This window comes from Pongo pygmaeus, chromosome 6 (assembly GCF_028885625.2).
Source record: "Pongo pygmaeus isolate AG05252 chromosome 6, NHGRI_mPonPyg2-v2.0_pri, whole genome shotgun sequence".
Classification (NCBI taxonomy): Eukaryota; Metazoa; Chordata; class Mammalia; order Primates; family Hominidae; genus Pongo; species Pongo pygmaeus.
In genome coordinates, this window is record NC_072379.2 from 4,870,676 (window position 1) to 4,897,577 (window position 26,902).

The window sequence follows — 26,902 nt, forward strand, 5'->3', positions numbered from 1 at the left end:
TCAGCTGGGAGGGGCTGCTGGAGCTGCTTCCTGCAGTGCCCTGTGTCTGGGCAGGGCAGGGCAGGGGCAGGGAGAGTCAGTTCAGATGATCCCCTGATGACAGCTGTCACCGCACTCTCCCGTGCCCGGTGGCAGGCGGAGGACATGGGGAGCCCCTGCAGCCCCTCCAAGCGGCCCACGCCTGCTGCCCGAGATGAGACCCCAGCAGGGCACCATCTAAGAATGGGAAAAATAGTTTATTGAACCGTACTTCTCCATTAAAGTCTTTAAACATAAAAGCTCTGTAACAAACATCACAACTTCACGTCATCTGCCGTATAAATAGAATCTACACCGAGATGCATGTTATCAACAGGCGTGTCCCCAAGGTGAGGCTCCCCACCCGGGACCCGACTTGGTCAGTTACAAAACAGGGACGAAGGTGGGAGGAAGCCTAGTGTCACCAGGTGGGACCGGGTGCCGGGCCTGTGGGGGTGTCCTCGCAGTCCCCCTAGAGAGGGGGCGTGCGGAAATGGATCTTCTTGGCTGTTTCCACGTCAGACTTGGCGACCAGGAACCGCATCTTCTTCCCGCCGTGACGGATCAGGTCCACGGCTCTGAAATCCATGCCAGACGTGGGAGTGGGCAGCAGGGCAGCAGGGGAGCCCCACAGGGTGCAGCCGGGCCTCTCCTTTACCCCAGGTCCCCTCCCCTGAGCAGGGCGTCTGGGAGGAGGGGTCGGGCGTGCATGCAGTGGGGGTACCTCAGGTAGCCGAGGCCCAGGAGGCTGCTGCCGTTCACCTCCAGGATACGGTCCCCCAGCGACAGGCGCCCGTCGGCCGCTGCGGGGCTGCCCGGGAGCAGAGTCTGGATGTAGAGCCCAGGGGTGCCCAGGCGCGTGTGCTGGGGACAAGCAGAGGCCTCAGAGCTGCGCAGGCCCGACTCTCGCTGTCCCCAGCGAGGACCACTGCAGCCCCTCCCTTGGCACCTACAGGCCTCCGCCTGGCATCCAGCCAGGCCCACTCATGGTTTCATGTGTCCCTCCAGAAAAGCAGTAGACACCACCGTCCCCACAGGCCCAGGACAGACCCCAAAGGCTTGAGGACAGAGGCAAGAGACAGCAGGCCCAGGGGGCGTGGCCGTTGGACAGGCTGGGTCCTCCGTCCCAGTTGCAGGGGCCAACCCCACTCTCCTCCCCGAAGGCCTTCCTGTAGCCACGTGGCCACACAAGCTGCTGCCAGGCTTGCATGAACAGGAGGGGCCAGGCAGCCTGCATGGGGGTGGGACAGGGGTCCTGGGCCACTCACCATCCCGTCGATCAGGCCCATCCCCAGCCCGGAGGGGCCTCGTTCCAGCTCCACCATGAAGACGTAGCAGAAGTCCTCGGTGCTGGAGCTGCGGCTGGACGGGGCTGGAGGGGACTCGTCCACAAGGGCTGCAGAGTCTCCTGGGTGGGGGCCAGGAAAGGTGGGGTGGAGTGAAGCGCCAGGAATCAGGACGAGGAATGGGATGTCCTGGCCTGGCTGCCTCTGTAGGGGGTCAGGGACGGGCCGGCCTCCTGTGGCTCCCAGGAGACACTGTTCAGGCAGAATGTGACCGGCAACCCAGACATTAGGGTCGGGGTCTGCCTGTGGGTGACACCTCCATGTTCCCTGAAGGAGCACCTCAGTCCCTGCCCCTGGCAGTCCCAGGACACTCGCCCCCTCTGGGGGCGGCTGTTTTCCGGCTCCAGGGCCCCACGCAGTTCTGTGCCGCCTCCTCAGCAAGCTCTGCCCTTTCTCCTCCTCCCTCCACACCCAGATGTGACCATGTGCACCCTGAGGGTTCCCACCGCTGACCAGACCGAGGCCCCAGGCCCTAGCCCAGCCCAGCCCAAGCACCTGCCCTGAGGGCCACCATCTGGTGCCCTCTCCATAATGGCGATCCTGCCGTGGGGGCACTTGGGTCAGAGATGAGCTGTGCACCTGAGCAGGTGGCCTGCCTGGGACCCAGCTCGGCCAGGTGGCCCCAAACCACAGGGGACACTCTGACTCTGCACACACACCCAGGACACTTCGCTCCTGCAGGGCACACCCAAGCCCCTCAGACGAGGCCAGGGCCGGCTGGTGCTGCCTCACCCTCAATGCCCTCCCCACCCTAGCCCAGCTGTGCACACATACTCATGCACACATATGCTCACAGCCATGCACACGTGCAGTTACACCCATGCACACATACCCATGCACACACACCCATGCACACAGATGCACACACAATGTACACCATGCAGACACACTCATGCAGAGATGCCCACACAAGCACATCCACGCATACATGCACACACGCACCAGCACACCCACGCACCTGTGAGCACACCTATCCACATGCACAAGCACACAGGCACACACAGGCCCTGCCCCAGAGGGCTCCAGCTCCACCTCCTCCCTGAAGACCCCTGGGTTCCCCCCTCAACACATCCTCTCCACTGGCTCAGCCATCCCTTCCTCTGCCCGGTGCAGGAGTGACTCTGAGCCACTTTCTAGACTGACTCCCTCCCAGATCACAGTGAGTATCTGTCCAAGACGTGTCAGCGACTGAGCGACCGTGTAGCCCAGCTGCTGGGGGGCTGAGCTGCCCCGAGTCCTCTTCATCTGGCCCCGTCTCAGGTTGCAGGTGTCTGTGGGGCTGGTAACGAAACCCAGGACCCCAAGGGTGGAATGATCCCAGGGGACCGGCCATCAAGGTGCTGTGTGGGGTCTGGGGTGGGTTCCCGCCTGAGCACCAGGCAGGCCTCACCTTCCGGAGCTGCACCCCGGAGGGCGCTGGGTCCGTTCCTCTGCCTCTCTGGGAGCGCTTTTCCACAGGGGCCGCCGGACTCTGGCCAGTCGGGGTCCCCAGGCTCAGGACCAAGTGGAGTGCTGGGAGGCGTGAGCAAGCAGGACGAGTCCGTGTGCGGGGGGCCAGTCTGGGAGCCCCCACGGCCGGGTTGCCTTCCAGGGGGTGCCTGTGCCCAGGGAGCCCCCCTCAAGGCAAGAGTGCGCTCTGGGGCGGCTTCCCGGGCTGCTAGGCCAGGGTCCCTGGGAGCCAGGGGGCAGCTTGGGGCCTCCGGGTGACGGTCAGGGACCGTGTGGTGCATACCCTGGGGAGAGGAAGGGTAACAGCTCAGGCAGAGGAGGGGTGGCCAGCTGGGCACAGCACTTGGGCAACTGGGCAGCCTGCAGGCAGAAGGGCCGCCAGGCTGCGGGGCAGAGGTCAGAAAAGGACTCCTGCAGCCTGTGCAGCCTGAGACGCGCAAGAGGCAAAGGGGCTTCCCCGACATCCGGAAGCACGGCCTGCAGTGGGCCAGGACTCCCGGGGTTCCCGGAGCTAACGCCTGCTGTCCCCAGCCCAGCTTCCAGTCCTTCTCCTGTCCTCCCCGGGCACCTCGGGGCACACTGACTGGGCCCCCTCCCCGGGCACCTCGGGGCACGCTGGCTGGGGGGGCTCCTCCCCAGGCACCTTGGGGCACACTGGCTGGGGGGCCCCCTCCCCAGGCACCTCGGGGCACGCTGGCTGGGCCTCCTCCCCGGGCACCTCGGGGCACGCTGGCTGGGCCCCCTCCCCGGGCACCTCAGGGCACGCTGGCTGGGCTCCCTCCCCGGGCACCTCAGAGCACGCTGGGTGGGGGCCCCCTCCCCGGGTACCTCGGGGCACACTGGCTGGGGAGCCCCACTGCCAGGGCTGCCGGGGCTGGCTCTGCTCCGCAGGCCCCACAGAAAGTGACGGACGTAGAGCAGGTGCTGGTAGATGCTGTCGTCCAGGCAGTCGGCTTCCAAGTTCACCTGGAAGCCCTCGCTGGGCAGGACGATGGGTGGGGGGTTTTCGTAGGACTCCAGGACATCCTCTGCGGGGGAGAGAGGATGCCCGTGATGGCCACAGGAGAAGCTGCCTCCCTCGCCAGGCTACCCCGCCCAACGGTGTGGGAACCCAGGGGCCAGCAGATTGAGCTCTGAGTCCCCTGCCCTGTGGACACAGGAGGCTGGGATCCTGGCCACAGTAACTGGCCCCACACCCTAGGACTCATCCCTTCTGAATCCCCGGCTGACCACCCAGTATGACGTCCGAGCAGCTCAGGACTGAGAACAAGGCCTTGTAGCCAGGAACCCTCTAGCCCCACTGAGCCGCTCTGCACTGGGCCTGTCTCTGCCCTGCTAGTCTCTGATGGTGTCTCCGGGTAACTGGAGCTCCCCCAGCCCCGCTGAGCTGGACGCAAGCTCTTCCCAGGTGCTCCCAGGGCCGGAGCCGACTGCCTCCCTGCAGGAATCACGGGACCCAAACGGCCTGTGCGGGCTGGTCTCTGTCCCCAGGAACACGAGCTCCTTTCAGGCGGCAGAAGAGTGCGTGCATACTGAGCTCCTAGCTCCCAGCACAGAATTCAGGCCACAGATATGAATCAATGTGGAGGGAGGACTTAGAAGGTGTCAGGTGGAGCCAGGCGTCCTGTTCAGAGATGTTCTCCACAGTGACTTGGGGCTGCGGGAGGGCATCCAAGGCCCCGTCGCCTCTGCGCCTCCCGCCATCCCGTACTGTGTTTTGTTGAGGTGTTATACGTAATGTGAATGGAGATGTGTGTATAATCTACACATTAAAATGCACCCCTGGCCAGGGACGGTGGCTCACGCCTGGAATCCCAGCACTTTGGGAGGCTGAAGCAGGCAGATCGCCTGAGGTCAGGAATTCGAGGGCAGCCTGGCCAACATGGTGAAACCCCGTCTCTACCAAAAATACAAAAATTAGCCAGGCATGGTGGCACGCACCTGTAATCCCAACTACTTGGGAGACTGAGGCAGGAGAATCGCTTGAACCCAGGAGGTGGAGGTTGCAGTGAGCCAAGATCGCACCACTGCACTCCAGCCTGGTGACAGAGCAAGACTCTCAGTCAATCAATCAATCAATAAAATGCACCCTTGGCCAGGCACCGTGGCTCATGTCTGTAATCCCAGCACTTTGGGAGGCCGAGGTGGGCGAATCACCTAGGTCAGGAGTTCGAGACCAGCCTGGCCAAGATGGTGAAACCCGTCTCTACTAAAAATACAAAAATTAACTGGGCGTGGTGGCGGGCACCTGTAATCCCAGCTACTAGGGAGGCTGAGGTAAGAGAATCGCTTGAACCTGGGAGGTGGAGGTTGCAGTGAGCTGAGATTGCACCACTGCACTCCAGCCTGGATGACAGAGCAAGACTCTGTCTCAAAAAATACAATACAATACAGTAAAACAAAACACACCCCTATGTATGCATGTACGCATATATATGCACACAGACCCCCCCGTATGGATGCAGGTGCATGCGTGTGCACATACATGGCTCAGGGATGCTTCCCCACGGCCGTGTACCGCCGTTGCTCCCTTCCTGGGTAGCCACACAACAGGGGAGGCCCCATCCTCCGGCTGCATGAGGAAACGAGGGGGCCTTGGACCTGAGCCTGGAGTTTGCAACTTGGGCATGGACTCTCAGCTCCTTGACTCCCCCGTCGAGGTCCCCGGATCCCCAGGTTGGGGACAGGGTGGGGGGTCCTCTGGGTGGAGGCTCCTCCACGGAGGTCCCCAGGAGAGAGGTCCCCCACACTACACTTCAGATGGGATGAGAGCATGCTGCCTCCAGCCTCGGGGCGAGTCTCCCACCAAGTCCCCAGCCCTCTCCTGCCCTGGGGCAGGGCTTACCTGACCTGAAGGCCTCGGGGCTGTCCTGGGCCCCTGGCTCCCAGGCGCTCATGGGGCCCATGGCCGAGGCCAGCTGGTAGTGAGTCAGCAGCCGGTGCAGCTGTGCTGGGCTCAGGGCGGGGAACGCGGCCCGCAGGGCTGTCCAGCTCATCTGGGTGACAAGGAGGAGCTCATGGTCACGGGCTTCTGGGTGCAGACCCCAGTCCAAGGAGGGACGGCCTCCACAGGTGGCCTGGGGGTAGCCAGCTGAGGGGACCTGTGGTCCTCACTCCCACCAGGGGCCATCTGTGAGGGGGACGGTGTCACAGCAGCAGTTCACCCCTGGCACTTCCTAGGGCAGCTGCTCCAGGGAGAGGCCGGCTGATGCCATCGGGAACCCCCTGCCCAGGGAACCCACCCCCGTCTCAAGCAAGGGCCCGCCTCACACGGCGGCCGCCAACCAGAGAAACCACTACTGGGAAATGAACAGTGAAATCAGATTCCTGCCTCCAACGGTGTGAAAGAAGTCAATCAAGTCGGCTAAAACCCTGCCTGGAAGGCAGGGACATTCATCATTTAGGTGACAGGAGGCAGGGAAAGCATTTGTTTGTTTGTTTTTTGAGACAGAGTCTCATGCTGTCACGCAGGTTGGGGTGCAGTGGCTCAATCATAGCTCACCACAGCCTCGACCTCCCAGGATCAAGCGATCCTCCCACCTCAGCCTCCTGAGTAGCTGGGACCACAGGCTTGCACCATTATGTCCAGCTCATTAGTGTTTTTTTTTTTTTTTTTTTTTTGTAGAGGTGGTGGGGGTCTCACTATGTTGGTCTCAAACTCCACGGCTGGTCTCAAATTCCTGGCCTCAAGTGATCCTCCTGTCTCAGCCTCCCAAAGTGTTGGGATTGCAGGTATGAGCCACTGCGCCTGGCACGGGAAAACGTTTTAGGCAAGACAAAAAGTCTACACGGTAAGGAAGGGTGGATTCCTCCAATAAAATTAAACAGCCTCTGCGGCCCGCTGGGACCTCCATCATTGTCCTTCTGGGGTTCCTTTCCCCAGCTCCCAGCTGGTTTTTATTTTCTGGAATTCATTTCTTCGGCTCTCTGGTTTGTCCTGTTTCTACGGAATAGATCTTCTAGTAGCTTCCCAAAAGGGGCTCATTGCAGGAAAACTGCTGCCCTGCCTGCTGGAACTGTCTTCACCTCCACCCTGGACTGGTCATCTGGCTGGCACAGAACTCCAGGCCGGAGGGCGTCACCGTTCAGATTCTGCAGATACTGTTTTGTCCCGTGACTCCTGTGCTGCTCATCCAAAAGCAACCTGAGTGCAAATCTTCAGGATCCGCCTTGTACTGATTCTTGTCTGGAAGCCTGTGGGTTCTCGGCACCCATCGTCCTGAAGTCCTGGGATGCTGAGTTTTGGTGCAAGCCCACTCTTGGCAGCAGCTCCTCCACCCCGATGCGTGGCTCTGGAAACTGCCTGCGCCGGCCTTCCCCGTACCTTCTGCCCCTCTGCTGGCTCTTTCTGGACTCCTACTGTTTGGATGTTGGCCTCGCTGGTGGGTCCCCCTCTGTTCTCACCTTTGCTTCCTCGCTGTTTCTCTCCCATGTGTTTTTCTGCCCATATCCAGGGGCCTGGGCTGTGGCTATCAGATGTCCACGCTGAAGGACAATCAGTGTCTCGGGCATCGTGCAGGAGGGGCGAGGGCACAGAACGTCCTCCTCCAACACCACCGGCCCCCACCACCCTCACCCCCTTACACACACTTCAAGAAAGCCTGGTTTGCCCGGAGGTGGTTCTGTTTGATTGTGAGTTCCTAGAACCTTCTCTACTCTCACTTCTGTGCTTGGTCCGGGGTTGGTGTCAGACGGGGCCAGAAGTCGGGGCCAAGAGATCAGCTTCAAGGGAACAGAACTCTCTCCTCCTTCCTCCCTCTCCTTCTCCCCCCTCCTTCTGTCTGTCTCCTCTCCCTCCTCCCTCTCCTTCTCTCTCTCCGTGTCCCCTCCCTCCTCCCTGTCCTCCTCTCTCTGTCTCTCTCTCCCCTCCCTCCTCCCTCTCCCCCTCCCTCTGTCTCTCTCCCCTCCCTCCTCCCTCTCCTTCTCCCCCTCCCTCCTCCTTCTCCTTCTCCCCCTCCCTCCTCCTTCTCCCCCTCCCTCCTCCTTCTCCCCCTCCCTCCTCCTTCTCCCCCTCCCTCCTCCTTCTCCCCCTCCCTCCTCCTTCTCCCCCTCCCTGTCTCTCTCCCCTTCTTCCTTCGTCTCCTCTCCCTCCCTCCCGCCCCCCCGTCTCTCTCTCCTCCTTCCTCCCTCCCCTTCTCTCTCTCCCTCCGTCTCTCTCCCCTCCCTCCTGCCTCTCTCTCTCCCCCTCCCTCTGTCTCTCTCTCCCCTCCCTCCTCCCTCTTCTTCTCCCTGTCCCTCCCTTCTCTCTCTCCCCTCCCTCCTCCCTCTCCTCTCCCTCTGTCTCTCTCCCTCTCCTCTCCCTCTGTCTCTCTCCCCACCTTCCTCCCTCCCCTTCTCTCTCTCCCTCCCTCCCCTCCCTCCTCCCTCTCCTTCTCTCTCTCCCTCCCTCCCCTCCCTCCTCCCTCTCCATCTCTCTCCCTCCCTCCCCTCCCTCCTCCCTCTCCATCTCTCTCCCTCCCTCCCCTCCCTCCTCCCTCTCCATCTCTCTCCCCTCCCTCCCCTCCCTCCTCCCTCTCCTTCTCTCTCCCTCCCTCCCCTCCCTCCCCTCCCTCCTCCCTCTCCATCTCTCTCCCCTCCCTCCATCTCTCTCCCGTGCCTCCTCCCTCTCCCCCTCCCTTCTCCTCCTGTCCTTCCCCTCTTCCTCTCTCCCCCCGTCCTTCTCTCTCTCCCTGTCTCTTTTCCCCCCTTCTTACTCCCTTCCCTACCCTCGCATCCCTCCACCCCCTCTCTCTCCCCACTCCTCACCCTCCTCTCTTGGTGGAGGGCTTTTCTTCCCGCCCTCTGCACAGCTTTTTATTTCTGCTTCCACAGTTTTATTTTCCAAGACTCCTCTTGTTTTCTCATGGATACAATCTTATTATTATTTTATGGATACTATATCTTCTCTTATTTTTATGAGGCTATAAGGGACTTTTTCACTAAGCTTCTCCCTGAATTGTCTGTTTCAGGGGTCATCAAACTAGGGCCAGCGAGGCCTATTTTTATAGGGCCCCCAAGCTAGAAATGGTTTTCACGTTTTTAAAGGGTTTGAGAAAAACAAAACAAAGAAGGAGATGGGACAGAGACAAAAGGGGCCGCAAAGCCCGAAGTCCTCACAGCTTGGCCCTTTACAAGAAGCAGCCCGCGGCCCTGGTCTCTCCTTCCAACGCCACTGCCCCTCCGCGTCTCCTTCCAACGCCACTGCCCCCCGTTCCAACGCCACTGCCCCTCTGCGTCTCCTTTAGACGCTCTGCTCAGGACGCGGGGCGCAGGGCGGGCGCTGCCCGGCCTCAGCGTGGGGTGGCCCGGCCGCTTCTGGAAGACCCCAGCGCTGTCCCCCGCCTCCTCGGGCTGTCACTGCCGCCTCGGGCCTGCCCATCTCCCGCAGGGGCACTCGGGCCTGGCTGCCAAGCTGGGCGAGAGGCCGGGGCCCGCTTTCCAGCATGAGATTCCTGCCATCAGCTCGGCCTAGTTTCCCCAGCCAGGAGAACTCCTGTTTTCAACGTTCTAGAAATATCCCCGCCCGGCTGAGCGGGGGGAGGCGGAGATCCTGAGTGTCGTTGCTGCCTCCTTTCCGTGCACACAGAAAACCACACATCTGACACGCACAAGCCAACGAATTTCCCTCGAGGAACACGCCTGTGTGCCCAGCCCCCAAAACAAGAACCAGAACGTGGGCCGCGGCTGCTCAGGAGCCCCCAGGCCCGCCCAGGCACCATAGCAGGTCCCACCCCACTTCCAGCCCTGCAGACACGCTCCTTGAACTCGACTCCTTCAGCTCAACCTGCGCTTTCAGGAGTATTTTATATCTTATTTTATTTATTTATTTAATTTAATTGATTTATTTAGAGACGGGGTCTCGCTCTGTCGCCCAGGCTGGAGTGCAGTGGCATGATCTCGGCTCACTGCAAGCTCCATCTCCTGGTTTCCAGTAATTCATGTGTCCCAGCCTCCTGAATAGCTGCCTAATTTTTGTATTTTTACACCATGCCTGGCTAGTTTTTCTATTTTTAGTAGAGATGGGGTTTCACTGTGGTGGCCAGGCTGGTCTCGAACTCCTGACCTCAGGTGATCCACCCACCTTGGCCTCCCAAAGTGCTGGGATTACAGGCGTCAGCCACCACGCCCAGCCTTATTTATTTTATTATTTAATTTTATGACAGGGTCTTACTCTGTCACCCAGGCTGGAGTGCAGTGGCACGATCACAGCTCACTGCAGACCTCCTGTGCTTAAGCAATTCTCCTGCCTCAGCCTCCTGAGTAGTTGGGAACACACATCACCATGCCTGGCTAATTAAAAAAAAATTTATGTTTGGAAAGATGATGTTGGGGTGGTCTTACTGTGTTACCCAGGCTGGTCTGGAACTCCTGGGCTCAAGTGATCCTCCTGCCTCGGCCTCCCAAAGTGCCCAGCCGACAGTTCAGGTGTGTCCGTGGCTCCCCGGAACGAGTTTGCTCAGTCACGTTGCTCTGCCATATTTCACTGTACTGAAGAGACTGCTTTATTCGTCCCTCATGTTGTTGATAAATAGAAATTGGGTTTTTCCCAGACTGGGGCGGTTACGAGTGGCACCACTGGAAGCATCCCTAAGCGGGCTGTGGCGAGGGACCCACGGAAGCATCTCCATCGGGGAAATTGCTCAATCAGAGCACAGGTACTCGGTCAGCTTCGGCCGACGCTGCCAGACGGCTTTTCAAAGTGGCGAGCCTCATTTACAACCTCACCAGGAACACCTGAGGGTTCAAACCACTGCACCTGCTCACCAGTGCCTGGCCTTCTTCCTTTCAACCATTCTCATGTGTTCGGTGTTTAAAACGCTGAGATTAGGCCGGGCGTGGTGGCTCACACCTGTAATCCCAGCACTTTGGGAATCTGAGGTGGGCGGATCACCTGAGGTCAGGAGTTTGTAGACCAGCCTGGTCAACATGGTGAGACTCTGTCTCTACTAAAAATACAAAAATTAGCTGGGTGTGGTGGCGCATGCCTGTAACCTCAGCTACTCAAGAGGCCGAGGCAGGAGAATTGCTTGAACCCAGGAGGTGGAGGCTGCAGTGAGCTGAGATCACACCACTGCAATCCATACAGCCTGGATGACAGAGCAAGACTCCATCTCAAAAAACAAAAAAAAAAACTGCTGAGGTTTGTTTTTGCTTTTGTTTTTTAAGGCTAGTCAAGTGAAGCAATGGGAGTGGAGAAAAAACCACAAAATCTGTAACTGGTTGTGATGAATTAGTTCTAAACACCAATACACTCGGACCAGCCTGAAATGTGGAGAGTTTGGGCTGCGTTTCTCTGACGATGAATGAAGTTGTCCATCTTTCATGTGTAATTCTCTTTTCTTACAGCCCCCTTTCGGGTTTTGCCATCAAGGTATTACTGGTGTTTTAAAGTGAGATAGGGTTTCCTCTTTTTCTACTTTCTGGTAAGAATTTGGGTACTGACAGTATTATTTCCTCTTTTTTTTTTTTGAGATGGAATCTCACTCTGTCACCCAGGCTGGAGTGCAGTGGCACCATCTCGGCTCACTGCAAGCTCCGCCTCCCGGGTTCACACCATTCTCCTGCCTCAGCCTCCCGAGTAGCTGGGACTACAGACGCCCGCCACTGCACCCAGCTAATTTTTTGTATTTTTAGTAGAGATGGGGTTTCACGTTGTTAGCCAGGATGGTCTCGATCTCCTGACCTCGTGATCCGCCCGACTCGGCCTCCCAAAGTGCTGGGATTACAGGTGTGAGCCACCGCACCCGGCCTATTTCTTCTTTAATGTTTAAAATAATTCACCAATGAAACCATCTGGACCTTGAATCTTCTTCAGGGGAAAGTGTTAATCAATTTAATTTCTTTTTTTTTTTTATTTGAGACAAGGTCTCATTTCTGACGTCCAGGCTGGAGTGCAGTGGCACAACCATAGCTCACTGAAACCTCAATCTCCTGGGCTCGAGGAATCCTCCTGCCTCAGCCTTCTAAGTAGCTGGGACCACAGGCATGCATCACCATGCCTGGCTACTTTTTCTGTGTGTATTTTTTGTAGAGATAGGGGTTCCGCCATGTTGCCCAGGCTGGTCTTGAACTCACGGTCTCAAGGGGTCCTCCTGCCTGGGCCTCCCAAAGTGCTGGGATTACAGGTGGGAGCTACCGCACCTGGCCTTTCAGTTACTCTAAAGCATGCAGGACCATTCAGATTTTTAACTTCCTGTTGAATCAGTTTCAATAAGTATTCTTTTTCTTATTTGTCCGTTTCATCTAAATTGTCAAATTTATCAGCAAAAAGTTGGTTATGATCTCTTACTACTAACTTTTAATTTTTAATATAGAATCTGAGTGATGGACTCCTTTTTCTGATACTAGCAATTGTGTTTTCTCCCTTATTCAACTTTCTATTTTTATTTTATTATTATTATTTTTGAGGCAGTTTTGCTCTATCACCCAGGCTGGAGTGCAATGGCATGATCTCGGCTCACTGCAGCCTCCACCTCCCAGGTTCAAGGGATTCTCCTGCCTCAGCCTCCCAAGTAGCTGAGATTACAGGCATGTGCCACCACGCCCGGCTAATTTTTGTATTTTTAGTAGAGACGGGGTGTTGCCATATTGGCCAGGCTGGTCTCAAACTCCTGACCTCAAATGATCCACCTGCCTCAGCCTCCCAAAGTGCTGGGATTACAGGTGTGAGCCACCACGCCCGGCCTCTTATTCAACTTTTCAAAGAACCAACTCCTGGCTTTATTGCTTATCTCAACCCTGTTTGCTTCCTAGTTCACTGATTTTTAGCTCTCATCCGTCATCTCCTCTGCTTTCCTTGGGTTTGATTTGTCGTTCTCTTTCTTGCCTCATGATTATTCATTCTCGGCCTTCCTTGTTTTCTAACATATACATATAAGGCTATAACTTTTCCTCTTAAGACTGCTTTAACTGCTCCCCACAGGTTTGGATATTTTGTATCTTCATTGTTGCCGATGAATTTAATGCTGAGTTGGGGTTGGCAAGCTTTTGGTGAGGCTCAGACGGCCTCTGCTTGATCCTCACCCCAAGTTCTTTCTTTCTTTCTCTCTTTCTCTCTTTCTTTCTCTCTTTCTCTTTCTTTCCTTTCTTTCTTTTCTTTCTTTCTTTCATAGTTGGGGTCTTCCTCTGTTGCCCAGGCTGGAGTGCAGTGGTGTGATCATAGCTCACTGAAGCCTTTAATTCCTGGACTCAAATGATCCTCCTGCCTCAACCTCCCAAGTAGCTGGGACTACAGGCGTCTGCCCCATGCCTGCCTCTCACTCCAGTGTTTCCACTGGGGGCCTGGTGTTTACCTCCCAAGGGGTCCTGGACTCTTCATCTCCGTCTCCTCTGTGCTGTGAAGCCACCACAGATTCCACTCTCCTTTTCAATGCTTTTGGTTCCGTTTTAAAGCCTCTCTCCATCGCACTCCCTGGAGATTCAGAATGTTGGCAAGTGTCTTAGGGAAAAGCCGGCCATGCCTGAAGTCTCTGAGCTTGCCTCTCTCCTGTGAGATGGCCAGTGCTGTGATATTCCGGTTTCTGTTTCCCCACCAGTGGCCCCTGCCTGGACAAAGCCTAGATTCTCAGCTTCACACTGTCACCTGCTCCCAGGACAGCAAATGTCCCCAGGGAAAAGCAACAGGAACTTCAGGTCAGCTCTTTGTGGAGGCTCACCCTCTCCTCATCCTTCAGGAGCTCACTCATGCCTTTCAACAGATGACTTTGTGTTTCTTTCCGGCTGTGCGGGCTGTCCTCAGTGGAACTGCAGGCTCAGCTGCACCATCCAAGCCTCAGTGCTTGCCACAATGTCTATCAACTCTTCCTCTGTTTTAGCGCCATCTTGACATTGGTATCCAGAGGTACCTGGTGCCACCAATTCCTGAGCCTCTTGGTGGCTTCCTGTAAACTGGGTTGCTTCTCAGGAGTCAGATTGCTTTTTTCTTTTTTGTAGAGATGGGGTCTCGCTGTGTTGCCCAGGCTGATCTCAAACCAATGGCCTCAAGCAATCCTCTCACCTCAGCCTCCCAAATCACTGGGAGGACAGGCATGAGCCACCATGCCTGGCCAAGTCAGCTTTCTTCAATCTGCTAAGGCAGTTGCTCTTCACCCATCTGCTTTCTGCCTTCCAAAATCGCATTGCTTTTGCCTCCTCTACGACTTTGTCCTCATGGGTTTGTGGCATTAAAAAGCATTGCTTTACTTCTGTTTAGTGATACCGTAGGAGAAGCAAACTAAATTCATGTGTTCAGTCTGCCACATGTAGGATCCAGACAGCCTCATTTTACGAATTTTCTATAGTCAATAAAAATGCTTCACTTTTTTTTGTTGTTTTTTTGAGACAGGGCCTCATTTTGTCGCTCAAGCTTGAGTGCAGTAGTGTGATCTCGGCTCACCGCAACCTCTGCCTCCCGGGTTCAAGCGATTTGCCCTGTGGCCACTCTCACCGTCACCCTACAGCACGTTCAGCATTTTCCAGGCAGGAGAGGAAACCATCGGTCTGTTTCCATTAATTACCTGTGATGACTGTGTTGGGAGGGGGTGGTCAGCAGCAAGGGAGGCAGGGAAGGGCATGTCGGTTTCCCGTTGCCGTTGTGACAAATGCCCACACGCCTGGCGGTCATGGCCACACACTGCACACTCTCACAGCTCCGTGGCTCCACAGCTCAGCCGGGTCTCACAGAGCTGACAGCAAGACGAAGGCCCTGGGGGAGGATCCGTCTCCCTGCTCTTCTGTTTGCTGCCAGAATTCAGTTCCTGCAGTTGTAGGGCTGGGGTCCCGTTTCCAGACTGGCTATCAGCTGGGGCCACTCCAGCTTCTAGAGGCCACCTCACTCCTGGGCTCCTGGCCCCTCCTCAGCCTCAGAGCTACATCCCCTCTTCTTCCATTTCTCCCTGACCCACCCTTCTGGACTCGTCTGAGTGGACCGGGCCACCCGGATACCCAGGTCATCTCCGAATCTCAAGGTCCTTAATCGTATTCACACATACAGAGGCTTCTTTGCCATGTGGGGTAATACGGTCACGGGTCTCAAACATCTTTGGGCCATTATCCTGCCTACCGCAGGTGGACACGGCCATGGAATGGAGGCAGCTTTGCTAATTACCTACAGAAGCTTTGAGCTTTCCAGCCCAGAAGCCCCGTCCCGGCCCCCGGGCTTGGTTTGTGAGCCAAGGACCCACAGCATGTGGCCCCGCCCCTCCCCGCACTCGCCGCCTCCCGTGCGCACCCCTACCTGGATGAGCTGGGCCCTGGGTGTGGCCAGCAGATTGAGGGTGCAGGAGAGCTTCCGGAAGAAGTGCTCTCCCGCCGCCCCGAAGCCGGCGCTCCGCATCCACTCCAGGAGCTGCTGCAGGCGGGCGCAGGCCTGGACACCTCTGGGCCAGTGGAAGCAGCTCAGGGAGGGGCCTGTGGAGGGAAGGAGGGAGGGTGATGCCTGAGCTGCCCTCCCGGGGGGACACAGACATGGGCCTGTCCCCAGAGCCTGCCCTTCCCGGCTCTGGGCCACTGAGGACATCACAGCTCAATGACAGGCAGGAGACCTTCCCTCAGTTTTCAAGGCAACTGACCAGCCTTGAACCCCTCTCTGGAGCGGGGGTGCAGTGGGAGGTGAACGTAGCAGGGCAGGGTGGGCTGTGAGTGCCACTGACTCCACAGTGCAGCCCCTGGCTGGGACCCTCTCCCACCCCCACACACATGTGCCGGGGACCTGCCCCCGCCTGGGTCTCCCCATGCCCCCCAGTGACGCTGGCTGGGAGTGACCAGTGCTCCTGAGCCCCCCAGGTGATGGGGGAAGTCGCTCCACAAAGAAGGGTCCAAGGCCAGAGTCTGCGGCTGCACAGACCTGGGTTCCATCCTGGCTCTGACATGTCCACCGGGCAGTTCTGGGACAGTCCGGTGATGCCCTGAGCCCATTCCCTCCCTGTCACGGGGAAGGGGCCCCGTGCAGACCTCTTGGCCATGGCTTCTCTGAAACCCCGATGGGACCCTGGCTCCTACGGGATGCACTGTGGTGATCTGTCCCCCCTACTCTGGCCTCTCACCCCTCAGGGACACCAGATGCTCAGGGAGCAGGAGCCCGAAAAGGGCAGAGCCGCCCCCAGGAGCTGGCGAGGGAGGCGCCAGCAGCCATCACATCTAGGAATTTGAGCCCCCGACCCCCCAACCCTGCACGAGGCCCTCACCCCTGTCGAGGAGCTGGTTGAGGAGCAGTGTCCCGGAGAAGAAGAAGAGGTAGGCGAGCATCTGCGAGGCCACCTCGGGGTGCACCTGCAGCTGCCGCAGGAGGTCCAGGGCTGCCTGGTACACGGACACCACGCGGCGCAGCTCCTCGGGCAGTTCAGGGGCTGAGGACCAGCTCTCACGGCGCTCCGTCTGGAACGGCGGGCACTCCAGGAGTGCCGGGAGGCAGATGTACAGGGACTGGCGGGGGCGAGAGGAGAACAGCAACCAGCATTTCCAGGAGTGCTGGCGGCCGAACGGGGGGCCTGACCCAGCGAGCTCCCCACCCACGCATTGCTCGCAGGGACCCGGCCTCAGTAGCTTCCTGCTGGACAGGCCATGGCTTTGCAAATGTCCAGTGTGGGGTGTGGGGACACAGGAGCTGCCTGCCGGGGCTGCTGGGAGCAGAGGTGGGGTGCAGGGGGCTCGGGGGGATCTGCTCCTGTCGGAGGCACAGATGAACTCAGAAGGTGCACAGAGGTGGCACCTGGGGGGATGGGCTCCAACAAAGGGGCTGGAGACACCCATGGGTAATGACGGGAGAGCCACCACTTCCCCAGAAAGTGGCTCACCACACCCCCGATGCACCCCAAGCTGGCCAGGGCCACAGGGGGACCGGCAGCAGCACCTCTGGCACCCGTGGGTCCAGGGTGACAACAGGGCCACATCCTTTGCACCCCATGCTGGGGCCTCCCCCACCTCATCCCTGACCCTCGAAACACTGGCAGGAAGGGGGCGTTTCAAGGCGAGGGAAAGAGGGAGCCGGGATGGTTCTAGGGCTTCCGTGCGACCTAAGGAGGAGCAGGTGTGGGGGGTGCAGCTGGGCCTGTGGAGAACCTGCAGCCACTGCTCCCTGCTGAAGTGGAGCTTGTCACGGTCCCCTCCCTCAGCCCCCCAGAAGGCTCCTAGGAGAGCCACAGGCACAAGCTTGACCCCCACTTGATCCCAGGAGCTGCCTGAGTGCAGAAGCAGTGCCCATCCGTGCACCTTGGAGACGTAGTAGACGCACTGCTGGAAGGCGTACAGCACCACCTCCTCCAGCACCGCCATGGCCTCCTCACTGGCCGTCAGCGTGCAGGAGAACAGCGACTCCTTCGAGCCTGCGGGGAGACAGCCACACCGATGCTCACAACGGGCACAGCACTCAGGAACGCAGCAACTCAGCAAGCTGCCAGCTCTTTCCCTGCCGCAGGCACCGCCCAACGCGCCCATCTGGAGTCCAGATGCGATAAACTGGCCGAGGGACTCTGGGCCCTGGCTGGGACGAGCGCAGCAAACCGGCCGCTGCCCTTACCTGGGGAGGGGAGCGCTGGGGAGGGGCAGGAGGGGTCCAGACACCCAGCGTCTCAACGCCCAGACCAGCCCAAGCGCTCATTCACTCCCACGTTCTGGATAAGTTTCCTGTTACAACCAACTGCACCCAACATAGCAGGTCCTAACTGCCTCCCCATAGGTTGCCTCTCACTCGCGACACGGGTCACAGGACTCTGGCAGCAGCCCCCAAGTGGCCGCCACTCTGTGGAATCATAACGGTCTTTTGGGAAGAAAAAGCCCAAATCACCTATTTCACCCCCACCTCCGGGTGTCAGCCAGGGCGGCTGGAGCTGAGGCTGGGGGGAGCTGCCCATGGAGTGGTTCCTGCCGTCTGGGTCGGGGCTCTTGTGAAGGTGAGAAGCTCCCGACAGGGTGGAGCCTTCCCCGGGGGTTTCCAGAAAGTGAGGGGACATGTGGTGGTCTCAGTGACTGAGGGTCCCATCAGCACCCGGGGAAGGGGCCAGGACCCTGGGCGTCCCGCCTTTGGGCGCCTTCATTCTCTCCCAGGACTGTGGGCAGCCGACCACGGCGGTGTTCCCAGTGCAGCCTGGTAGGCGGCCACAGCTCCTCTCCTCTCCTTCCTGTGGGGCCTTCTTCCAGGAGGGGCAGAGGGGCCGCACCGTGGGGGCTGCCTGTCCAGGCCGCTAGCCAGGGCTGCGTGGGCGGCGCCTGGTGAGCCAGGCCAACACTCACCCCAATGTGGGCCTCCCAGGAGCACAGGCCCTCAGCTGCCCCTCTGCCGGGCAGACTGCACCGGAGGCCGGCCCACTCATGGCCAGGACAATGCTGTGCCAAGCCCCTGGACAAGCCCCTGTCACTTTCGCTCTGCAGGTCCTGGTGCTCCTCCTTCGGGGGCTTGGGGCTGCCTGGCCCCTATCCACCAAGCCCGCTCCCCGAGAACCTGTGAGGCCCTCCAGTGTCTGCGCCACAGGGTCACATCTGGGACCCATGCAGGGCAGCTGGAGGGACCCCGGGGTCCAGGGTAGTAAGGGGCTCTCGGGCTCTGCCAACCTCAACTCTGCGCCCAGAAGCCTCCAGGCCTGTGCAGACACACAAGGTGGCCCGAAGGCGCCCACAGCGAGTGCCGGCCAAGGATATTCACAGCCACGGCAGGCGGGTCAGGAGGCTGAGCTCTGTCCCGTCCACCTGTCCTGGTGCCCTGACCCCGGCTGCCTCAGGCTGCCAGGTCTGAGAACCCAGCCCCACATCACTCCCTGGGCAGGGGCGGGGCGCTGGTGGGAAGAGGGAAACGGGGCGTGGGAATGACAGGAGAAGGTGGCAGGGACTATGCTGAACAAAACCACAGAGCAGCCTCCAGCCACCCCCCACGGGCCTGAGACTCCATTTCTTCTTTCATTTAATTTTTGGTAGAAATGGGATCTCGCTATGTTGCCCAGGCTGGTCTGGAACTCCTGGGCTCAGGCAATCTACCCGCCTTGGCCTCCCAAAGTGCTGGGATTATAGGCATGCACCCCTGTACCTAGCCCTGAGACTCCATTTTTTTCTCTCTTTTTTTTTTTTTTTTTTAAGACAGAGTCTCACTCTGTCGCCCAGGCTGGAGTGCAATGACACAATCCCAGCTCACTGCAGTCTCAGCTTTCCAGGTTCAAGCGATTCTCCTGACTCAACCTCCCAAGTAGCTGGGACTACAGGAGCATGCCACCACGCCTGGTTAATTTTTGTATTTTTAGTAGAGACGGGGTTTCACCATGTTGGCCAGGCTGGTCTCAAACTCCTGACCTCAAGTGATCTGCCTGCCTTGGCCTCCCAAAGTGCGGGGAGGACAGGTGTGAGCCCGGCCCTGAGACTCCATTTCTAAACTCCCTGAGATGCCTCTCCCTGTGGTACCAGGGCTGGTGGGGATTTCTGAGGATTTCCGATGCCCACAAGCCATTAAGAGGACATACCAGCCAGCTGCCCCTGCCCTGTCCCGAAACTCCAGGACCCCTGAAGAAGCTGGCCCTGTCCCTAAAGAAGAAGGCGCTGAGCCTCAGCCATGAAGAGAATCCGAGACGCACACGATGGTGTGAGGCGGCGCGGGAGGGGCCTGGGTCAGAGCTTTGGACAAAACAGTGTTTGGGGAATGACAACAGCCACGTGACCCGCTCTCGGGACGCGACAGCCCTGCTCTCCGAATTCTTCCCACAGACATTTCCTGCAGAGGGTCGGGAGGCTGACGGGGCTCTGCCCCTCCGGCCCCTTCTAGGGGCTATTTCCCACTCTGCTCCCTGGCGCCTGCCTGGCCCTCGACACCCGGAGCCTGCAGGCATCCCTGGGCCCCGACTCCCATCGCCAGGCCAAACACTACTCAGGCCCCTGACCAAAAATAACTTCCTCCCAAGACCAAAGGCAGCAGCTCCATCAGCCCGGAGCAATTTTTCCCATGAAGAGCAGCCAGCACGGGGACCACATGGGACCCAGCTGCCTGCGGCCACCAAACCCAGGCAGCCACGAAGTCACGTGGAAAGTCAGCCGGGGACTCGCCAGAACACAGAGCCCAAAAGTCACAGGTCCCTGAGCTGACTCTTTCCATGGGGGCCGGAACAAAAGGGGCTCCTAAGCTGGCCTGTCCCCCTGTCACACGGAAGGACCAAGTGCACTGCAAGGTCAGCAAGGGTCACCCTTGGCCGGCCGCAACCCTGGAGTTGCCTCCATCCCAGGGCCACCTGCTGGCTGCAACTCCAGCCCTGGAGGATGGCGGAGTCAGGTCTGCAGGGAGAGGCGACGGGCACTGCAGTCCCGGGAGCCCAGGAGCCCCAGGGAAGCCTGCAGCCAGGCAGCTGGAGGTGGGAACCTTGCGTGGAGACTTAGGGACCCACAGTCGTTTACATCACTTTCCAGGAAAAAGCCAGAGGAAAGGTCTACCCTAGGCCCAGGCCCCATGGACAGGCAGGGGCTGCCCCATCACGTGGGGGCAAGGGCACAAGCCAGATGCCCAGATGCCCACCAAGGCCAGGAGGGGTTGACACTACCCCCACATATTCAAGGCAGCCCCGATTCCCAGACTGGGGAGCCCCTGGCAGGTCCCCACATCCCCTTCCCCGTGAAGGAGGGGAGAAGGAAACAGTGGGAAGGAACCGTGGCCGGCAGGAAGGAACTCGGACAGATCCCGGCCGGCTCTGCCTCCCCCAGGAGCGGGGGCCCCACCCCGCAACTTCATGGCCAGGGCCAGCCCAGCCTCCTCCACGCACCCTCAGTCCAGCCTGGTCTCTGCAGGCCAGCTCCTGCCCGGAGGCTGAGGACTGGGCCCCGACGCACTGTGGGAGCCTGTCCCACCACAGGGTCACTGTGCAGATGCCTCGCCCACCTCCCTCTCACCACCGAGAGCCCCTCCTCTCAGGAAATCTGCCCCTAAGGCATGGGGGCGGGGCACAGCAGGGTCCCAGCAGCCCCAACGCAGCGTGGCCAGGACCTCACCTGGCCTTGTGTCCTCTGGGCTGTCTCAGATGCAGCCACAGCCACAGCCCCCTCCCAGGGACGGGGACACAGCTGAGCACACAGAGACCCTGCAGCGTCTGGTAGACTGAGCGTGTGGGAGCTCCTGTCCTCTCCTTGCACACCGGGCCTGGGCCTCCATCGCAGCTCAGAGACGCAGCCCGGGGCAGCTCTGAACGCGCCACTCGCTGACCCGGGTCTTCCAGAGGCCGGACCACCACGCCACGGCCACTCAGGACCCTCTGGCACCGGGCCCGCCTGACCGCCCACCCCACAGATGTGAGGGCAGTGGGTGGACAGCAAGGCCCTGGGGGCAGAACCAAGGCCTCCCATGAGAGGCTCTGGCCCCCAGTCTCCTGGGCCCGCTCCTTACTTCCACAGCACAGCGGCACAGTCCTGCTGCCCCGTCTGGCTGCATTCCAGGCCCCACACAGTCCCTAGCAGACACACCAGCCGAAATCCTACCCCGGATTCCGGGTCCAGCCCCATGCCACCTTCCTCATGAAGCCCCTAGACTGCCCTGCTGGAATCCCTCTCCCTTAGTATTTTCAGAATACTTCCTACCGCATTTCAGAAATCCTGAAATGTTGGCCAGGCACAGTGGCTCATGCCTGTAATCCCAGCACTTTGGGAGGCCGAGGCGGGATGGATCAGGAGTTTGAGACCAGCCTGGCAAACATGGTGAAACCCCATCTCTACCAAAAATACAAAAACTAGCCGGGTGAGGTGGCGTGCTCCTGTAATCCCAGGTACTCAGGAGGCTGAGCCACAAGAATCGCTTGAACCTGGGAGGCGGGGCTTGCAGTGAGCCAAGATCGCACCATTGCACTCCAGCCTGGGTGACAAAGCGAGACTCCGTCTCAAAAAAAGAAAAAGAAATCCTTAAATGTGTATTTCCCACATCTTAATCTGTGAAACCGACATAATCTACAATTTCACAACAATGACTGGCAACATCTGTCCTTCTGGAATAATGGTGCGTCTCAGAACGGGTGGCGGTCTCATGGCCGACGCCCTACCTCCCCTTACATTTGGTTCACGGTGGCATCTGTGTCTCCCCTACTGAGTGACCTGTGTACCCCCCGGGCCCTCCTGAAAGCAGAAGAGTGGGGCTGCGGTCAAGGGGACGCCACCGCAGGGAGCACACAGGATGATGGGGACAGACTGAGTGCCAAGGCGCTCTGGGGGGAGGTGCCAGGCTGGCCCATGCCACCAGCACCAGCCTCACAGGCCGTCCCCGAGCAGCTGATACACGGCAGCCCAGGGGCTGAGGAAGCCCCCGCATGAATCCACCCCTGCTATCATGGACAACTCGGTCCCGAGGACGGCAAGGAGGTGCCACACTCCCCTGCCTGGGGTGCTGGTGGCGGGAACGGAGGGCAGCGCCAACCGTACCTGTGATGTCCAGCTGCTCCTCCATGCTCTGCATGTAGAGTGGGCATTTCTGCTGGATAAAGTACAGGAGCTCGATGGAGTTAGACATCCAGAAAAGAATGGGCTGCAAGTCTGGAACCAGATCAGCCATGGCGCAGCTGGCCAGCGAGATGGGCTCCTGGCTACCAAGACAGAAAGACTAAGAGTTACGAGGGGACCCAACACTCGGGAGGCTGAATCTACCACTCTTTCTGCGTAAGGATGCGTGTTTTCATGGGACGCTGACAACAACTGCAACCGTCAACCTGACACTGCTGGGCGGGGACATTTAACAATACGTGTACCCGCCTGGCACCTGCCTACGACACCCGACAGCCAGAGGCCCCTACAAACCTAGCAGGGAGACAGCCGGGCGACACAGCCATTGGTAAAAAACTTTGGTAAATAAATGGCTTGCATGTCTTCTCTTTTGGAATGAGATCATAAAGTGGCTGTGAATGCTGAGAGAATGTGCGCCAATATGTGTGTGTGCGCGTGTATGCGTGCATGGGGGTGGGGGCTGGTCCACGGTTTTTAGAACAAGAAATGTCAGTTCCATTATATTATTTAAGTTAACAAGGTAATTACCAAAGGAAGTAAACAATTATAGAGCTATTTTGGGAGGTGCACAAAGGCAAAATGAAATGCTACTTTATTAAAGCAGGAAGTCAGAAAATCACGTGTAAATTCCATGAATTGCGGGGTAGCAGGCAAAGCATGCGATTTGAAGACTCAGAGGCAATCGTTAGAAACCCAAACTGAGGCCAGGCATGGTGGCTCACGCCTATAATCTCAGCACTTTGGAAGGCCGAGGCGGGTGGATCACCTGAGGTCAGGAGTTCAAGACCAGCCTGGCCAACATGGCGAAACCCCATCTCTACTAAAAATACAAACATTAGTTGGGCATGGTGGTGGGCATCTGTAATCCCAGCTACTCAGAATGCTGAGGCAGGAGAATCGCTTGAATCCAGGAGGCCTCCCAAGTAGCTGGGACTACAGGCATGCACTGCCATCCCTGGCTAATCATTTAAAAACTTTTTTTTTTTGTTTTTTTTTAGAGACAGGGTCTTGCTATGTTGCCCAGGCTGCTCTTGAACTCCTAGCCTTAAGCAATCCTCTTGCTTTGGCCTCCTAAAGTGCTGGGATTATAGGCATGAGCCACCATGTCTGGCCCTGATTCTGTATCCATGGGGTTCATTGTTACTCTGAGTAACAAAAGCAGAAGTAACTCAGGCCCCTCCCTTGCCAGCCCAATGCAGGTAGAGGTGGGAGGGCGCCCTTCCCTCCCAGGCCTGCTGCCTTCCGGCTCAGTGCTCCCTTTCCAGGGGATGACGGCATCATCAGGGCTGCCTCCTCCCTCAGCGGCAGCCTCCACCGTCAGGCTGGCTTCCAAGCTCAGAGCTCCCAAACCGTTTCTCCCGCATCTCTGGCACCAGCTGCAGGATGTGTCTATCTGGTGTGACTTGACACTGCCTTCTAGTGTCCTCAGCCAGCCTCTTGGAACGTCTGAGGGGTGGATATGGCGAGGCTGTGCTGAGGTGCCCAGGTAATTCCTCATTTAAAATGCCAGCCACACATCTTTCTCACAGGTTCCTCATCTGGTCCACGCACCAGCTCAGCATTAAGCCACTGGACAGGCTGCCTGGGACGCCCCAGCGTCCTAGCAGCTCAGAGGACGCATTCATCCCTAAGCCTCCATAATCGCACCTGGCAGACACAAGTAGCCGTGTGCCCCTGAGCAGTGAGCAGAAGGGATCCTTTTGCAAACAGATCAAATCACGCAGATCTGACTTGGGTCTGCCTGGGGTGTGGAGGGCGGCCCTGCTGCCTGCCCCGTGGCTGGCCCGGGTACCCCTTGTCACCTGTGTCCCTTACTGGGGGGATTCTAAGGGGTGAGCCAGGCAGCTGCCACTCTGCTGGCCGCAGGGCATGGTGCCAGCCCAGTGCCTGACCCCAGGCCCGGGGCAGAGCCAGGCTCAAGGCTGGACGGCCGTCAGAGTGACCATCACGTGCGCAGTCCCAGGTGTGTGGACCCGGCCTGGGGTCCTTTGAAAGGTGCCAAGCCCACAGGAAATGCCACCAGGACCTTAAGGCAGCCGGTTTGTGAGGGCATCTGGGAAGGGCTGAGGCCCTGTTTTCCTCCCTGTTCTTTCCTCAGCTGGGCAGCCAAGCGGGGCTGGGGGAGGAAGCCCAGGCTGCGTCCCAGATTCTCCCCGGTGCCCAAAGTGTTGACTGCTCTCTCTGACGTCACTTCACTTTTGTCCACAAACAATGTTGACCTCTCTCGCGTGCACACACCCAGGGAGGGAAGAAACTGGCCTGAGACCGTCCCTCCTGTTTTTGGTGGCTAAGCAGGTCCACTGCCTGCTCGTGTGTCTGGCACAGCTCAAAGTCCTGCTCCTTTTTGCCCATTCTGGACACTGGCTTGAAGGATACACATGTCTGCAGATGGGCAGAAGGAGCTTTTTATGCAGTTAAAGAAGGATTTGCTGGGCTCTTCAGAGACTAATTCCATCTTGTTTTCAACATTTGCTGCCCTTCTCAATTTCACCGGAACCTGGAGGGTAGACAGGCTTCTCCCGGGAAACAAGTGACCAGGCTTTGCAACTGGTGTTTCGGGATCAGACTCGGGCCAGGTTGGTGCTGAACGCCCCCACCTGCCAACCTGGAGCCACGTGAGTGAGGGCCCAGGGAATGAAGAAGATCCAGCCCATCCTACCCAGGCCATGTGGACAGAGGAGCAGGTCTGGTGGCAAAGGAAAACCCAGGTTGTTCTAGAAGAGGGCAAAGGGGAAGGGGGCCCAGGGAATGAAGAAGATCCAGCCCATCCTACCCAGGCCGTGTGGACGGAGGAGCAGGTCTGGTGGCAAAGGAAAACCCAGGTTGTTCTAGAAGAGGGCAAAGGGGAAGGGGGCCCAGGGAATGAAGAAGATCCAGCCCATCCTACCCAGGCCATGTGGACGGAGGAGCAGGTCTGGTGGCAAAGGAAAACCCAGGTTGTTCTAGAAGAGGGCAAAGGGGAAGGGCGCCCGGGCGGGGACAGCACAGCCGGACAGGAGGAACAGGCGCAGCTGGCTGGGGCAGTTCTAGAAGAGGGCAGAGGGGAAAGGCACCCAGGCGGGGACAGCACAGCCGGACAGGAGGAACAGGAGCAGCTGGCTGGGGCAGTTCTAGAAGAGGGCAGAGGGGAAGGGCACCTGGGCGGGTACAGCACAGCCGGACAGAAGGAACAGGCGCAGGTGGCTGGGGCAGTTCTTAGAAGAGGGCAGAGGGGAAGGGCACCTGGGCGGGGACAGCACAGCCGGACAGGAGGAACAGGCGCAGCTGGCTGGGGCAGTTCTAGAAGAGAGCAGAGGGGAAGGGCACCCGGGCGGGGACAGCACAGCCGGACAGGAGGAACAGGCGCAGCTGGCTGGGGCAGTTCTAGAAGAGAGCAGAGGGGAAGGGCACCCGGGCGGGGACAGCACAGCCGGACAGGAGGAACAGGCGCAGCTGGCTGGGGCAGTTCTAGAAGAGAGCAGAGGGGAAGGGCACCCGGGTGGGGACAGCACAGCCAGATAGGAGGAACAGGCGCAGCTGGCTGGGGCAGTTCTTAGAAGAGGGCAGAGGGGAAGGGCACTCAGCAGTGGCAGCACGGCCCGGCAGGAGGAACGAGAGCAGCTGGCTGGGGCAGGCTGGTCAGGGCGTGGGTATCTCCTGCGGGTGGAGGGAGGCACTGGAGTCCCACTCCTGGGAACCAAGGCGATGGAAACACTCGCAGGGCCCACAAGGAGCACAGAGACCAGAGCGTGGGCCGCCGGCCATGGACTGTGCATGCCTGTCGTGTCCATCAGGAGAGGACCAGGGAACGGCGTGCCCCCAAAAATGGGTTAGCCACATCCACCCACCTGGAGAGGTCGTGAGTGAGAAAGCAAACCACAGACAGCTCAGCCAGCGCCATCACACCCAGGAAGAAAGGAAGAAAGAAAGAAAAAAAGGAAAGAGAGAGAGAAAGAAAAAAGCCGGGTGCAGTGGCTCACGCCTGTAATCCCAGCACTTTGGGAGGGCGAGGTGGGCAGATCACCTGAGGTCAGGAGTTCAAGACCAGCCTGGCCAACATGGTGAAACCCCGTCTCTATTAAAAATACAAAAATTAGCTGGGCGTGGTGGCATGTTCCTGTTATCCCAGCTACTCAGGAGGCTGAGGCAAAAGAATTTCTTGAACGAGGACCCGGGAGGTGGAGGTTGCAGTGAGCCGAGATTGTGCCACTGTACTCCAGCCTGGGCTACAGAGCGAGACTCCGTCTCAGAAAAAAAAAAAAAAAAAAAAAAAGGGAAATGAAATGGTGAATATGTTGCAGGAAACTGCTAAAAGTGCTCCTTGGGGCCAGGTGTGGTGGCTCACATCTGTAATCCCAGCACTTTGGGAGGCTGAAGCGAGAGGATCACTTGAGTTGTGTCTCTACAAAAAAAATCAAAAAATTAGCCAGGGCATGGTGGTGCATGCCTGTAGTCTCAGCTACTCGGGAGGCTGAGGCAGGAGAAACACTTGAGCCCAGGAGGTTGAGGCTGCAGTGAGCTGTGACTGCACCACTGCACTCCAGCCTGGGCAACAGAGTGAGACCCTGTCTCAAAAAATAATAATTAATTAATTAAATTAAATGAAGTAAAAACAAAGAATGATTTGAGACACAGTAGTGTTAAAAGCAAGCTGAAGCTGGAATAATGTCAGTAATAAAATGAAAGCCCGGAAGTGAGGATGGGGGTCA

General features: G+C 58.5%; 1 protein-coding gene across 2 annotated transcripts in view; it reads right to left on the reverse strand.

Moving 5' to 3' along the window:
- Positions 1 to 219: 219 nt before the first annotated feature.
- The window catches only part of RADIL (Rap associating with DIL domain), an 85,635-nt gene continuing 58,952 nt past the window's right edge, over positions 220 to 26,902 (reverse strand). For both annotated transcript variants that reach the window (XM_054496050.2, XM_054496051.2), the window contains exons 6-15: positions 22,137 to 22,297; positions 16,980 to 17,092; positions 15,956 to 16,193; positions 15,007 to 15,179; positions 5,659 to 5,809; positions 3,642 to 3,841; positions 2,755 to 3,097; positions 1,287 to 1,426; positions 743 to 882; positions 220 to 596 (exon numbers count right to left, since the gene is read on the reverse strand). In XM_054496050.2, the coding sequence (XP_054352025.1) occupies positions 491 to 596; positions 743 to 882; positions 1,287 to 1,426; positions 2,755 to 3,097; positions 3,642 to 3,841; positions 5,659 to 5,809; positions 15,007 to 15,179; positions 15,956 to 16,193; positions 16,980 to 17,092; positions 22,137 to 22,297 (1,765 nt within the window). In that variant the 3' untranslated portion in view covers positions 220 to 490. The remainder of the gene's footprint in view (positions 597 to 742; positions 883 to 1,286; positions 1,427 to 2,754; positions 3,098 to 3,641; positions 3,842 to 5,658; positions 5,810 to 15,006; positions 15,180 to 15,955; positions 16,194 to 16,979; positions 17,093 to 22,136; positions 22,298 to 26,902) is intronic.